General features: G+C 36.0%; 6 protein-coding genes across 6 annotated transcripts; 2 read left to right on the top strand and 4 right to left on the bottom strand. All coding sequences in view use genetic code 12, as the record gives it.

The window, feature by feature from the left end:
- Window positions 1-145: 145 nt before the first annotated feature.
- SPAPADRAFT_68687 (uncharacterized protein) lies at window positions 146-1,141 on the bottom strand (the record flags this gene model as incomplete). Its single annotated transcript, XM_007377523.1, has 1 exon — window positions 146-1,141. One exon carries the CDS (start codon window positions 1,139-1,141, stop codon window positions 248-250), a length of 894 nt encoding a protein of 297 aa, XP_007377585.1.
- A 476-nt stretch (window positions 1,142-1,617) lies between these two features.
- SPAPADRAFT_52681 (uncharacterized protein) lies at window positions 1,618-2,451 on the bottom strand (the record flags this gene model as incomplete). The annotated part of the gene is made up of 1 exon (XM_007377522.1): window positions 1,618-2,451. The coding sequence occupies one exon, from the start codon at window positions 2,449-2,451 to the stop codon at window positions 1,618-1,620; it is 834 nt and encodes a 277-aa protein (XP_007377584.1).
- Window positions 2,452-2,916: 465 nt separating this feature from the next.
- Window positions 2,917-8,133, top strand: SPAPADRAFT_73292 (phosphatidylinositol-3,5-bisphosphate 5-phosphatase; the record flags this gene model as incomplete). Its single annotated transcript, XM_007377521.1, has 2 exons — window positions 2,917-2,938; window positions 3,155-8,133. The coding sequence occupies 2 exons, from the start codon at window positions 2,917-2,919 to the stop codon at window positions 5,668-5,670; spliced, it is 2,538 nt and encodes an 845-aa protein (XP_007377583.1).
- On the bottom strand, window positions 5,834-8,713 carry ALA1 (alanine--tRNA ligase; the record flags this gene model as incomplete). Its single annotated transcript, XM_007377520.1, has 1 exon — window positions 5,834-8,713. The coding sequence occupies one exon, from the start codon at window positions 8,711-8,713 to the stop codon at window positions 5,834-5,836; it is 2,880 nt and encodes a 959-aa protein (XP_007377582.1).
- A 220-nt stretch (window positions 8,714-8,933) lies between these two features.
- Window positions 8,934-10,513, bottom strand: RBF1 (Rbf1p; the record flags this gene model as incomplete). Its single annotated transcript, XM_007377519.1, has 1 exon — window positions 8,934-10,513. One exon carries the CDS (start codon window positions 10,450-10,452, stop codon window positions 9,019-9,021), a length of 1,434 nt encoding a protein of 477 aa, XP_007377581.1.
- An 87-nt stretch (window positions 10,514-10,600) lies between these two features.
- On the top strand, window positions 10,601-12,170 carry RAV2 (Rav2p; the record flags this gene model as incomplete). Its single annotated transcript, XM_007377518.1, has 1 exon — window positions 10,601-12,170. One exon carries the CDS (start codon window positions 10,780-10,782, stop codon window positions 11,971-11,973), a length of 1,194 nt encoding a protein of 397 aa, XP_007377580.1.
- Between the last annotated feature and the right edge of the window lie 239 nt (window positions 12,171-12,409).

The raw sequence follows: 12,409 nt of genomic DNA, 5'->3' as shown, positions 1-12,409 counted from the left end.
TAACCTTAACGTGGTATAAGTCCCAACACTAAATCACACTTCCTGCAACTGTGAAATTATACGAGTAAATATTTGAAAACAATCTCTACTTATTGTCTTTGGGATGAACAACTTGTTTCACACTTTGTAGAAACAACAAAACATTATATATATTCAATTATTTGATGTACATACCATGATTTTATAGATCTAAGTAGTAATGTCATGAGATTTCGAGCAAGTTAAACCATTATTCTTCTCAATCCAGTTAAATATTTGGTATATCTCTCCAAATAGACCCAGTCAAAGATTCAAACATTTCCTCATTACGTAGAAACAAATTCTTAATCCATTCCATTTCTTCAGGGTCGAGTTTGCTTGGGAAATGGAAATTATCAAGGATTGAGTTATATTCATGAATAGATTCATAAGTAAGGAAATTTTGAAAGAAGCTGAGGTTTAACTGAAACAATGAATAACACATTAGGGCCCACGTAAGATTTGCCAGTGTAATTTCATCAATTATTCTGCCAAAGGTTTCTTCCTGCTCTTCAATTTTATCCTCCTGTTCATCAACAGTCTTATACAACTCCTTTATCTTATCCTTAAACTTCTTTATCACCTTTTCTTGGGTATTTACTTTCTTTCCAAATTCCTCGAGTTTCTTCTCAGAACTCTTTTTGCAGGATTCCCATTGGTTTGTTAACAGCTGAATAAGTAAATCTTTAACACGAAAGGTTCCTCTAATATTTGTAACTTCTGCCCTTAACTTTTTAATTTGATAAGTTTCCCAGTTTAAACAATCTTTTTGCATTGTAATTTCTGCCTTCAATCTGGAAATCTTATTATCCTTTTCCTGTCCGAGTTTAACATGAAGTTTTAAGGTTTCTTTCAAATTAGTTAGTTCTATATTGTTATCTTTCAAATCCTGGAGAAGCTTACTGTTTTGAAGTTTCAATTTCTGGTTTTCTATTCTAAGTTTGTCAAGGTCACTTTCAACTTCACTTGAGGTGTTTAAGTTTTCAGCATCACTAGAATTTGCAACACTAATCATTGCATTATCTCTGTTTGGTAACTGCTTATCTGATACACTAGTTGTTATATCAGATGACCAGGACCTCAATTTACTTGCTTGTTGAATTGATTTGCTTGCTCTCAACATTCCAGGTGCTTTTGGTTGCAAGAAAAACAGATCAAAAATAGCCGCTCTGAATTAAACGCCTCGGATAAAATAAAAAAAAAAACCGAAACAAAAATATCGCTACCAACTTGATACTAGAGTATGGTGCTATAAATGAACAAAAAACCATTGAAAAGGATAATAACTGGTAAGATATTAATTGCATGAGACATTAAAATTTCATACAAAGTTTGAAGTGTTTAAAAAATTGCAACATCTATATGAAATAATCTAAAAAGTTAACCTTGATTTAGATAACTTTTGTAGATGAATCCTGCCAAGTTATACCAATTTTTACTTTTTATACAGAGTAGGAGTCCTTTTTCTGGTTGTATGTTTTTTTTGGAAGGAAATTATGCTTATGCATCCAGCAAGGGATTTGATGTTGTCACGTTGAATGACTTTATATGGATTTTCATATATATATAAAATTATGGCATAAACACTTACATATTTAATTAAAATAATGCTTTTAAAATTTCAAGAAGAACACTAAGACCATTAGTTGAGATCCAATGGAAAATAATCTGTCTATTAGTAGCGTTGGTGAATAATTTGGAAGTTGTGTTTGCAATAATTGCAGAACTGTTCACGGCACTCATCAACAGGGACCAAGTAATAACATCCTTATTGATTATATCAGTAACTAAATTGACTGAAAAAGCTTGACCATCGGTGGTAGTGACAATATCTTCAAACAAGGAAATAAAAAGCCCTGATTTTTCCAACGATTCATAAATATCTTCCGAGTCGGTCACGGCATTCATTAACTTCACAATAGTTTGGATGGACTCGTTTTGAATAGAAGTGAATATGTTATTTAATTTTCCAAGGATACCATCTAGTAGCCCTCTTTTCTTTAACGAAAATGATAAAACGCCATTATCATGGAGAGTCTTAATGATTTTAGTTAAACCAGGAATCATATTAGAATTGGTGAAAAGGATCATGACTATATCCACGGACATGTCGGAATCATCAGAATCTTTCAAAATTTGGGTTAAAGTGGTTGCCTTAATGTAGTCCTCTACTACATTGATAACTGTTGATTGGGTGGCTTTACTACTATACATCGTATGTGCAATTTGAACGCCTTGTCCAGATTTGTTCAATGCTGTTAAAGCTGAAGTAAGTGGCGCATAATCTCTTTTGAGCACCAGAGTGTCGTTGTATGACTCAAGCACGGTAAGTAACTCATTGAACTCTTGTTGGAAAGCATCACCCTTGATAGCAGCAGCAGTGACAACAAAGGTTGCGAAAAAGAAGGATATTAAAGAACAGAGTACTTTCATTTTTTTTTGGTGAGCTACTGAGTTACATTTACTTGTAGAGAAGGGCAACCGCTTGGGTATTTATATATACCATTTGAGACTTCCCGTGTCCATCAATTGCAAATAACCAAATGGATTGGTTGCAATGGCCAAATGGCTTGGTTGCAATCCTGTTATTAGCCGGGATGCTTTGCTGATGCAAATTCCCAGAACTGGTATAAATGGAATCTCATAAAACTTCCCAATTAGGAAGATGTGGTAGCGCGGCTAAATTTATTTTATTTGAAGTTGCAGCAAACCGAAAACCAGTATACTGAGGCTATATAATACGTCAGTTGTCGATTCAACCATTGCAATTTATTATTTAAACTTTTCCGAAAACACTCGTTTCGTCAAAAAAAAAGAACAATGGAGTTTCAACTATACTAGCATTTTTGACGATTGGAAATCAGTTTTCCAGTACGTAATGACGTTTTGCAGGTTAAAATGGCTCAAACACAAGATAGTCGTGCACATGCACAACTTCAACAACAAACAAAAACACCTAAAGCAGTTTTACTCCACAAGAAAGTACCACTACACCCTGTGCATGAAAAAAACACCCCACTGACAATGATCAGACCACAGGATACTGAGGTGATCAAAACTGATTCAAATGCAACAATTCCTGAGGAAGTGCCTCCACCTACAAACGAAATTATAGAAGGGGAGTTGGAGTCCGAAGAAGAGGGGCAAGATCAAGACGAAGATGAAGATCAAGAAGAAGAAGAAGAAGAAGAACCAGAAGATCAAGCTAACAATAAACGTATTATTCTTCAGAGATTTACAGTATACAATTCCAAGACCACCATGTACATTGTGGGAAGTAATGCCAAAGAAAGTCTTTTTAGAATCATGGAAATTGGCATTGAAGAAGAAGACGAATCAAAGTTGGTAATTATTGAAGATAAGAACTATTTCTATACTCGTAAAGACATGGTTGAATTGTTGAATGGGTTGAATGAGTCTATAGAAGGTGGAATTCATAAAATTGTCCATGGGTTTGGATTATTGGGTTTGATCAGATTCACAAAATGTTACTACTTGAGTATAATCACCAAATGCTCTCAAGTAGCAATACTAGGTGGTCACTTTATCTACCACATTGACGAAACAAAGTTAATCCCCATCGAAATCAATTACAAGAAGCCAGAAAAGTATAGTGACGAAGAAAGGCTCCTCTCCATCTTCAAATATTTGGATTTAAGCAAGACTTTTTATTTCAGTTATGCTTATGATATTACAAACTCGTTACAGACAAACTTTATGAGAAATAAACAAGCCTATACTGAAAACGACTTGTTTAATTCTTTTGATCACAATGAACGATTTGTATGGAATAACTTGTTATTAAAACCAATTATAGAAAACAATCATGAAATCACAACATACGAATGGTTCCAACCAATAATCCATGGATTCATCGATCAAGCAAACATAAGCATTTATGGAAGAAAGTTGTATATTACCATAATTGCCCGAAGATCCCATCATTTTGCTGGAGCAAGATTCCTTAAACGAGGTGTCAATGACACTGGGAATGTAGCTAATGAAATTGAAACTGAACAAATTGTCTCAGATATGCTAACTTCAAGTTTCCATGATTGCAAGTATGGCTTTTATAATAATCCAAGATATACCAGTTTTGTCCAACATCGAGGCTCGATTCCTTTGTATTGGACTCAAGATTTAAATAAATTACCCAAACCACCAATCGAAATCAATTTGATAGATCCTTATTACCAAAGTTCAGCTAAACATTTCAATAATTTGTTTCATAGGTATGGGCTGCCTATAATAATCTTGAACTTGATTAAACAAAAGGAAAGACAACCTCGAGAGCTGAAATTAAATGTCCATTTCATGAATTGTATAAGGTATCTTGATCAGTTTTTACCAGAAGAACATAAATTACAGTATTATCTGTTTGATATGTCAAAGCATTCAAAGAAAAATCTTGATGTTATAACCCCGTTACAAAGAATTGCGCAAAAGTCGATAAGTCAAATTGGATTCTTTCATAATGGTGTGGATTTACAAACAACTAAATTGCAGCACGGTATAATACGTACAAACTGTATTGATTGTTTGGATCGTACTAATGCAGCCCAATTCATTATTTGCAAAGAAGCTTTGGTATATCAATTACAAGCTTTAAAGATTATTCCTCCACATAAGACCTTGGACTATGATTCTGATTTAATTAACATATTAACAGAAATATTCCATGATCATGGTGATACAATTGCCATACAATACGGAGGATCGAATCTTGTGAATACTATGGATTCCTATCGACGTATAAACCAATGGTCTTCCCATACAAGAGATATGTTGAATAGTATTAAACGAATGTACTCAAACTCGTTCATGGATCAAATTAGGCAGGATGCAATCAACCTATTTTTAGGTAACTATGTATATTCTGCCAGTAAACCCAAACTATGGGAATTACTGAATGATTTTTCACTCCATAATGAACGAGATGTTGAAAACTTACGGCTTAAACCAAGTTATATTCATTGGTTTAATGAAGATTACTTATCGAGTTCTAGATTTGAAATAAAAAGTGATGCAAAGTCTGATCCCCCAGCCGATTACAACGATAGATGGTTTAATGAATGTTATTTACCTAGAAAGTTCCAATCTTTAAACCGCATGTTTCAATTTAATATGAATAGCAATTCTCGGTATTTTCCTTCCAATCAAGATTTAGTGTTTGATTATAGTCCATTTGAACTGAGAAAACATAAGCCAGATGAAACTAATATTGAGCTTAAGGATTTACCCAATAATGTTAAGTACCACCAAAAGAAAATTAAGAAATTCATATCAAACAAATTGGGATATAAAGAGACTTCTCAGCAACCAATAGAAACAGAAACTACCTTATCGACAATATCTGAAGATTCTAATGAAAACTACCCAGTGGTAACCAATCCTCAACTAGATACTGCTGATGAAAAATTATATAAATCACAATGGGACTACTCGTTTAATATCCACCACCAAGAATATGATATCAATTTAAGAAACATCAAGACAAGTCTTGATGATTTAGATTTATACAAATATAGCTTGACCAATGCTGATGAGGATAATCAAATATTCAATGCCCAAGATTTGAAATTGTATTCTGAGTATAGTGGTGGTGATGAAAATAGAATTGATTTAAATACTGTTAATAATTATTTCTTTTAGCATAGCATGATCATGTAACATTCATTCATAATATAACACAATAATGTATGTTTGATCAACTCAAAATGTAAATATCTACTATAAAATACATTACTACAGGTAAGCTTCTACAACAAAGCTCTATGACATATAGGTTTAATTAAATATTATTTTATATACACAATTACAACTTCTCAGCTAATAACTTGGTAACTTCTTCAACAGCGGTGTTGATTCCTTCTGGCTTATCACCCATACCTTGAACAATGTTACCCTTACCACCAGCTTTACCACCAATCTTGTCACTAACAGCCTTGGCTAAAACAGTGGCATCAACACCTTTAGCAATTGCTTCATCAGAAATATAACAACCATGAGCAACTTTACCAGAAGTACCAGTAATCAAGTAAACAGACTTGGTCTTGTCTTGTTTCTTGATTAAGTTGAAAGCTTCGGTTATAGCCTTGGCGTTGGCATTGATTGGAACATGGCTAACAAGGAAATCAGCAGGCTTTTCTTGGTCTAACCATTGTTTAACAACATCCAATGTTTTCTTCAGTTCTTCCTTTTGAATGGCCTTGAGATTGTCTTTGATGGACTTGTCCAACTTGTTGAATTTGGCATTCAATTTTTGCTTTTCCAATACGGAAATTGACAATTGCTTCAATCTAACACCTAATTCCTTGGCTCTGGCTTCCTTATCTTGACCAAATGGCAACTTGTCAGCAAGATCTAATTCTTGGTCAAATTCAGAAGCTAAACGTTGAACGTTTCTAGCATCGTGGCCAGTAACAGCAACAATTCTTCTAATACCCTTGGCAATACCAGATTCTTCAATGACAACCAAATCCTTGATTTCTCCGGTTTCACCAACATGGGTACCACCACAGAATTCAATGGAAACTTCGTGCCATTCTGGGTTCTTAGGATTGGATAATAAAGTGTCAACTGGAACACCAATAGAAACAACTCTAACTGGATCTGGGTAAGTTTCACCGAAAACAGCTCTTAAACCATTGATTTCTCTAGCTTGACTCAAGGAAACATCCTGGTAGTAAACAGTCTTGTTGTCTTTAATATACTTGTTAGAGATGGCTTCAACCTTTTCTAATTCAGCAGTAGATAAAGCTTGCTTATGACTGAAATCAAATCTCAACTTTTCTGGAGCAACCAAGGAACCCTTTTGGTCAACGGAGTCACCAAGAACTTCACGTAAAGCATAATTCAAAACATGGGTACCAGTATGGTTGTTTCTGATTGGCCATCTTCTCAACTCGTCATATGAAGCAATGATGGAATCACCAACAGATAACTCACCTTCAGTGATGGTACCAGTATGTAAAACGTACCCACCATAAACTTGAACATTGTCAACGGTGAATTCACTCTTACCGTCAATGACTAACTTACCGGTATCATATTCTTGACCACCTTGTTCAGCATAGAATGGAGTCTTGTCTAATAAGATACCATATTGCTTGGTAGAATCATTGATCTTGGTAACAAATTCAGCACCATCATAAATAGAAACAATCTTGGCTTCAATATTTTCAGTACCATATTTGTATTCATCATCAGTCTTTGGAACTAGTTCAGTTTCCAAGCTGGACAAAGCATGGACATCCAATTTGATCAAAGTAGTACCGTTCTTGGTACCGGTACCTTTAGAAGCTTCACGAGATTCTTCTTTGGCACGTTCAAAACCTGGTTCATCAATCTTTAATCCAGCTTCTTCAGCCATTAATCTGGTTAAATCAACTGGGAAACCATAAGTGTCGTATAATCTCCAAACATCCTTACCAGACAAGGTTTGTTCTGGGGTCTTGGAAGCAATGATGGCATATTGTTCAAACAACTTTTCACCACGGTCTAAAGTCTTGGCAAAGGAAACTTCTTCTTCATTCAAGATTTCCTTCAAGTCAGAAGCACCATGAACGATTTCTGGGAAGATTTCCTTGTTTTGTTCAATAACAACATCAACCAATTGTTGGAAGAATGAACCAATTGGATAGTTCATATACTTACGAACATAACGAGATCCTCTTCTCAAGATACGTCTCAAGACGTAACCTCTACCTTCATTATTTGGGACACCACCATCACAAATGGCAAATGTTAAAGTTCTAACGTGATCAGCAATGACTCTATAAGCAGTATCAATACCGTCCTTGTCTTCAGCACCGAATCTACCAGCATATGGTCTAACACCGGTAATTTGAGTGATCTTGTCAAAGATTGGTCCAAAAACGTCAGTGTCATAATTGGAAGATTTATCTTGTAAAATAGAAACCAATCTTTCAAAACCCATACCAGTGTCAATATGTTTATTTGGTAAAGTTCTCAAGCTTGAATCTGGTTCACGGTTATATTGAATAAAGACAACGTTCCAAACTTCCAAAACATTTGGATCATCCATATTAACCAAATCAGCAGCGTTTCTACCACCACCAATTCTGTCATAATGAATTTCCGAACATGGACCACATGGCCCTTGATCACCCATTTCCCAGAAATTGTCCTTGGCACTACCTGGTAAAATATGGTCTTCAGCAACACCAACATTCAACCAAAATTGTTTGGCTTCCAAATCTGGTTGCAAGCCTTGTTTTTCGTCACCACCAAAATAGGTGACATACAATCTATCCTTGTCTAACCCGTAAACTTGAGTTAATAATTCCCAGGACCAGTCAATGGCTTCCTTCTTGAAATAGTCGCCAAATGACCAGTTACCAAGCATTTCGAAGAAAGTGTGATGGTAAGAATCTCTACCAACATCTTCCAAATCGTTATGTTTACCCCCGGCTCTAATACACTTTTGGGAATTGGCAGCTCTTTTCAAACTGGCAAAATCACTAGCTGGATCAACAGTACCCAAGAAAATAGGTTTATATTGATTCATACCAGCATTGGCGAATAAAAGAGTTGGATCATTGTGAGGAACCACCGATGATGATGGGACATATGTGTGGCCCTTTTTCTTGGTAAAGAAGTCCAAAAAGGTGGATCTGACTTTAGAGGCAGTCCATTCGTTAGCAACTACTGAGTTTGTGGTATTTGTAGACATTATGCGTTTGAATATCCTAAGCATAAACCAGCTTCCAAATGCCCTTTAATAGCGTGTCTAGAATGAAGAAGTTCTTGCAGGCAAAAAAAGGAAATTTTTTCTGGTCGCCAAAAAGACTCATTTTTGGTGGTCGTGCATCATGCACAATATCACGATGTAGACGAAGAAGATAAGAAATGGTGTACTACAAAGATAAGTTTAATAATACAAAAAAACGTTTATATAAAAAGCCAAAAAAAATACAAAGTTTAACACATACATAGAAATACAAAGGTTTATATATATATAAGCCAGCACAACAAGGTTTATCTGTTCACGTGCATACCTCTATGACCATGGGAATGGTCATGAGCTTGGACGTTTGGATCAACATTTGGATCAATATTGGAATCAACAACATTATGAGAATGTAATGCTGCAGCTACAGCAGCTGCAGCCACATTGGATGAAGAATGGGTGGCTTGAGATGCTTCAAATGCCGCCAACACAGCAGCGTCTTGCACTGAAGGACCACCATGTTGATGATGATGATGATGATGGGGATCAAGATGGTGTTGTGGTATAGATGCTGCGGTTGGGATATGTTGAAGTCCAGCATTATGAACTGGTTGTCCAATAAGTTCATTGAAGTTGGTAGCGCCGGCACCAACGCCAGGACCACCACCAGGAGCAGCAACACCCGTGGCAGATTGAGCTGGCACATTATGTTTATGCAATGGTTTTTCCACCAAAGTTTTTGAGAACTTCAGTTTTTTCTTTTGTTTGTTATTGATTGGATCCGGTAAGTGGTTATGTTGAGGGTTAATCATTCTTAAGATCCACATTTCGTTGGTTTCACCATCAAGTCCATCATCGCCAGCTTTCTTTTTCTTGTCCTTTTCTGGAGGGTACAAGTTAGCAACAAGTCTATAACCACACTTGTTTCTCTTTGTATAAGCAACTCTTTGTCTTTTGGAGATGTCCTTGACAGTGGTTCTAAAAGTACCTGATCTTTCGCATTGAAAGTATACTGCTTTTGGTTTGGAGGAGTTAATGACAATTTTACAATTTTCTTCGGGACCTAATACATATTTCACATACTTGACAAGCTCTTGTTTGCTTGAAAAGGTGTTAATGACAGCGTTATCTTCGTATTGAGAACGAAGGTCACCAACATGGATATCGTCAGAAGGTTGTTGTTGGATATGTTGCAGTGGTTGTTGTTGATGGTGGCGTGTTTGACGTGAACTTTGAACTTGTATTTGCTGCTGCTGCTGCTGTTGTTGTTGTTGTTGTAATTGTTGGTGTTGCAACTGTTGTTGGTGAAGCTGTTGTTGCTGTTGTTGTTGTACAGCTTGTTGTTGAGCCACTTGCTGTTGTTGCTCACGCTGTTGTTGTTGGTGATATTGTTGTAATTGTTGTTGTTGGTGATGTAACTCTTGTTGTTGCAATTGCTGTTGTCTTCTTTGAAGTTCAGCACGATGTTGCAACTCTGCAGCAGCGGCAGCTGCACTAGCAGCATATGCATTTGTGTGATGGTGATGTTGAAGTTGTTGCTGTTGCTGTTGCTGTTGCTGCTGCTGTTGTTGCTGCTGTTGTTGTGGTTGGTGCCCATGATATTGCTGATCATCCCCAGTTAAACTAGTAGCATAACCAACTGCGTCTTGAACTGGCTGAACATCAAACTCACCCTTGATTGCATCTTCATGCAGCAAGTGACCATTAGCGCCCACTGTTGATCTTTCGTTAGACGTAACCATGATTTAAAGTTTAGTTTTGTTCTTGTAATATTGTGGGAGTGGATATAAGGTTGTCCTGCACAGTTGATAGTTTAGTTTTTGGAAAAGTTGTTATGTGTGGGTGTTTATATTTTAGGGAAAATTTTTGTCGCTGTCGCTTTTTTTTTTTGTGAAGCTTGCTCTCATTGGTTAGTGTGCAGGAGTGGAATTTGGATTTTTGCAGATTAACTTGAATTACTGGTTACTGTTTTGTAACATGCATTGATGTTTTTACATGTTACATAACGTCATTATCTTAAATCTTATTATGAAACCATTCGAGTTACTTCGCTAGTTAGTGCTATTCAAATGACAACCATAGCTGTTCCTGATCCACTTTCTTCATACATCACTACAATTCAGCAGAGCCAAGATGACAAGGAACTACATTGGTTAATTGCTCAAATAATTAGTCCTGAGTTTCCTCAAATTATCGAAACATTAGAAATATGTCGTAACTTATTAATGTACAATTCTCCACAACAGCCAGATCCCAAGAACCGAATTGAAAGGGGACCAGCAATAAAATTACCCGTGTCTCTGGGTAAATCGGAAGTATTAAAGGGAATTGTCGTACGAGATGGTGAGAATATCTCCCAATTCCAGGTCAGTATTCATGAGCCTCATTTAAACAAGTATATCCACAAGCTAAACCTAGTTAAACCCATTTTATTGCCACAAATTATAACTGCAAAGGAATCAATTGAAGACTCTATTGATATTATAAACCAACTATTAGACTTGTTTAAAAGTGAAATACACGAGGATGACGAAAGGTTAGTAAGACTATTTATAAACCTCCTTGAAAAGATTCAAATTTCTAAAACCAGCCTACAAATTCCCATTGATCCAAATTTGGTGTTTCCCTTGAATATAACACCACCAGATACATTTGAACCAGAATTAGTTCCTTCTATTGCCATTGATTTCTATATCAGTCAAGCTGAAATGTGTATAGATTTAAAGTCTCTTCATCGAGTTAAAGAGAAGCCATGGGGAGAAATTGAGAAATCTACCGGGAGATCATACATTGATAAGATCAGAGACGAAATGAAATTACCAAATTCACAAAGCTCAATCATTTCAAGAACACCTTCAATACAAACCTATGCTGGATCATTTTCATCGCAACAAGTGCCACCAAAGCCTGATCCACCTGTGGAAACTTCCACGCATATTCCACCTAGTCCACCATTAAATGTAGCTGATATTGAAAAAAGGTTACATGAAATGACAGCAGCGGCTTCTACTACTGAACACACAGAAAATACCAGTGGTTTCAATCTAGGTAAGGTTATGAGTCGTTTACAATTAGGTCCCAAGCACGATCCAATTGATTATATCACCAAATGTATTACTTACAATTCCATGGTGGTTATGGTTAGTAAGAAAGTTGAAGTTTCATCGCCTGATCCAGTGTTGGTTAGTGCATTTACTAAACTTGACAGTGTGGAATATTTAATTAGTAGTTATTTAGATTGTTTAAATAAGTTAATGAATTGAGATAACAGTTATTTTTTACAACCACGCGACACTATGTTTGTAGCAAGCTTCACTAAATCATTAGAAGCTATTCTTGAAAACTTCTCAACGATTTAGAAGATTCGGCTCAAAGTTGTAATCAGAATGTTTATTTTGTTAAAGCTTTCAGCCAAATATTCTCCAATTCTTACCATAGTTCTTGCAAAGTTGCCATGTTTACTTTTTTTTTTTCTCTCTCTCTCACTATTAGGGAAATATTTCACATTTATACGAGACGACTCTCGGCAAAATTTAGCGCGAGTTGGGGGCGGGTTGGCGGGGAGAGGAGGACAAATGTTGGCCACAAATTTCACGTTATCGTTTGTATGTGCTACATTCCATGTTAAGTACATTTGTTTTTCTTTTATTGATGTTAACAAGTGTAATTAGTTACCCACATTCCTTATCCCAACTGCAT

Source organism: Spathaspora passalidarum (genome assembly GCF_000223485.1).
Source record: "Spathaspora passalidarum NRRL Y-27907 unplaced genomic scaffold SPAPAscaffold_7, whole genome shotgun sequence".
NCBI classification, from domain to species: Eukaryota; Fungi; Ascomycota; class Pichiomycetes; order Serinales; family Debaryomycetaceae; genus Spathaspora; species Spathaspora passalidarum.
The sequence above is the reverse complement of the archived record's forward strand: the minus strand, read 5'-3'. Positions and strand labels throughout refer to the sequence as shown.